Source organism: Monopterus albus, unplaced genomic scaffold (assembly GCF_001952655.1).
Source record: "Monopterus albus unplaced genomic scaffold, M_albus_1.0 scaffold235.1, whole genome shotgun sequence".
Classification (NCBI taxonomy): Eukaryota; Metazoa; Chordata; class Actinopteri; order Synbranchiformes; family Synbranchidae; genus Monopterus; species Monopterus albus.
The window spans coordinates 1,909-4,663 of NW_018128115.1; the positions used below are offsets into that span (position 1 = coordinate 1,909).

The following is a 2,755-nucleotide window of genomic DNA, read 5'->3' on the forward strand; positions in this document are numbered from 1 at the left end:
GGTGACAGGGTTTGTTTGTTTCAGTCTTTGTCTGTAAGCTGGATACAGGAACAAAGAAATGTGGTCTGAGTGTCCAAGGTGGGGGCGGGGTGCAGCCCTGTATGCACCACATATGTTACTGTAAACATGATCCAGAGTGTTCTTGCCCCGAGTGGGAATGTTCACATGTTGGTAATATTTGGGAAGTACAGTCTGTAAATTACACTGGTTAAAGTCTCCTGCAGCAATAAATACAGCATCGGAGTGCACCGTCTCTAGCGCGTTGATGACATCATAGAGTTTACTGAGAGCCGCAGAGGGATTAGCTCTTGGGCTAACATACACAACAGCCAGAAACACAGGACTATGCTCTCTTGCTAGATAGTAGGGCTGGCATTTCAGCAATAAAAACTCCACTTCTGGTGAACAGAAAACAATCAGTAGACTGATTGGTAATCACTACACCCGAGATGCAGCACTGTTCAGTAACAAGGGGATGGTGCAAAGTTTCTGAACTGTAAAACCAAAGCTCTGACGATGTTTTCAGGGATAGTCAGGATAGCTGCAGGTTTGCAACCTGAAATGCTGACACTAGGCTTGGGACTGATACCCAATCAATACATTTTCTGTTTTTCTTTTCACTGAACAACAGAGATGAAAGCTCAAACGCAGCTGAACAAAGAGTCTTAGCCTAATTCAGTATGAAACTGAATAAATGATCTAAATCATATTTCATCAATAAGTTAATCAAGCTGATTAGATCAATCAGAAGTCTGATAGAAACTCAAGATGTTTGTGGCAATGGTGAAAATGGACTTACCTGGCAACCACTCTGATTGGCTCTCTGTGGACAATGGTGATGTCGGGGTCAAAGGGTTGGGGGGGGTTGGTCTGGAACCTGGTGGGCAGGAAGAACGAAGTCTCGACATCTTTCTCAAAAGTGTTCCCATCCTCCATCATGTGAATGTTATTCACCACAGGCACCGTCATCCCCAGGTATCTGCCTATACACCAATACATTCTTATTACTTTATAATCAATACTGAGCATGTGATCCCAAAGAAGCAACACTGGGACCCAGGGGATCCAGGACCCACATTTATCCAGTGTCTCAGAGCAGGAAGTCCAAACATCTCAGGGGTGTTGTAAGAGTGTTTTATCAACACTCCTGACATAGGAACCCCTCCTGTCTGCACCACAAGCTTGGAGCCTCCAGAGGAGTCGCAACTGCGCTCACACACAGAGGTGTGCAGGTGCTGTGTGGGAGAGATGTTGCGGACAATGAGCTCACAAAAAGACACGGTATGAACACAAACTGAGTAGGTTTGTGACAGATCCTGTGCAGGATGCAGCTGCTCCATCAACAACACGTGCTGCCTCCCAGTGGTGGAAAGTACCGGATTACATTTACTCGCATTACTGTAATTGAGTAGTTTTTTTTGTGTACTTATACTTTAAGTAGTTTTTAAAATCTGTAATTTTACTTTTACTTAAGTATGTTTTGTTTGAAGTATTGTGCTTCGCTACATTTTAAATCATATTTGTTACTGAGTAAAAAATTAATTAATTCAAAAAATAAAAGTATTGCAACGGGGAAGGAAAAATAATCGCGTCCCAGAAGCACTGCACTGATTGATTGATGGGCAGGGAGAACAAGCGCGCTAAACTCACAAGAAGATGGAGATGGACGAAGGAGACGCCAATGATGGAGCCCCAGCTGAAAGCGAAATGCCATCATGTTCCTCATATAAAGCAAACCCCTGGCCATATTTAAGCGACCAGTTTCATTTTAAGCGCACGAAAGGCAGCGGCTTTATTATGCAGTGTAAGATGTGTTTGCCAAAGTCGACTGAACTGGCAGCTTATAAAAACTCGACATCAAACCTGCGCAAGCATGTTGAGGTAAGTTTAACTTACTAAGGTAATATTACTTGTATTTATAGTTTTCATAATTGTACTGTTGCGTTGCCTCAATGTGTGACACTGTCAATGTTGTTAATAATTAACAGGGACAACGCACAATTGAGCAGTGTCACGATTGTCATACGAAATGAATGAAACGTGCTACATGTTAGAGTAGATCTGCTGATGTTGCAAGTGGACGGTGGTCTGCAGTGAATACACTGGATAGGCATAAATACCTCTTACATGCTCACTTCAAAATTACTTAACTATCCCTTTTAATATGAATAAATATGACACTGAATTTAGTATAGATGTGTTGACATATCCACTATTTTTCATAGTCTTAGTTCATATCTTCTGGTCACATCTGGTTCAGTGAGCAAGAATTGTGCAGTATGAAATGCAATAGACAAACTGTGATGTGTGTAGAATCTCTTATCTATGACTGTAAACATTACAAATTCAGCATGTTTAATGAACATGACATTGATTTCAATGATGAAAATGTTTTGGTTATAGACAAAACATCCATCAAACCTGAAGGCTTTCAGTGACTTTGTGGCAACATGGAAGCGAACCCTGGAACCACCAGAAATCCAAATCAAGCAAGCAAAATAAGCGGCACAATTGCACTGGGTGCAAATAAACATGTGCCACAGGCAAAGGTCAACAAGCTCATTATTAACTTCATTTATGAGGGTCTTCATCCATTTTCTTTGGTTGAACAACCTGCTTTTAAAGAACTTTTACTTGCACTGAATCCTCAATGCAAGGTCATATCCAGACCCACTCTCCGGACCAGAATTGATGAAGCCGCCAATCAGATGAAGAAGAATTTGTTGTCACACCTCAGTAAAGTCAGCTATGTTGC

General features: G+C 41.6%; 1 protein-coding gene across 1 annotated transcript in view; it reads right to left on the reverse strand.

The window, feature by feature from the left end:
- Positions 1 to 6: 6 nt before the first annotated feature.
- Positions 7 to 2,755, reverse strand: part of soul4 (heme-binding protein soul4) — a gene marked incomplete at its 3' end in the record, with an annotated part of 27,359 nt that continues 24,610 nt past the window's right edge. Inside the window, exons 5-6 of the mRNA XM_020620221.1 lie at positions 800 to 983; positions 7 to 38 (exon numbers count right to left, since the gene is read on the reverse strand). Of these exons, the coding sequence (XP_020475877.1) occupies positions 7 to 38; positions 800 to 983 (216 nt within the window). The remainder of the gene's footprint in view (positions 39 to 799; positions 984 to 2,755) is intronic.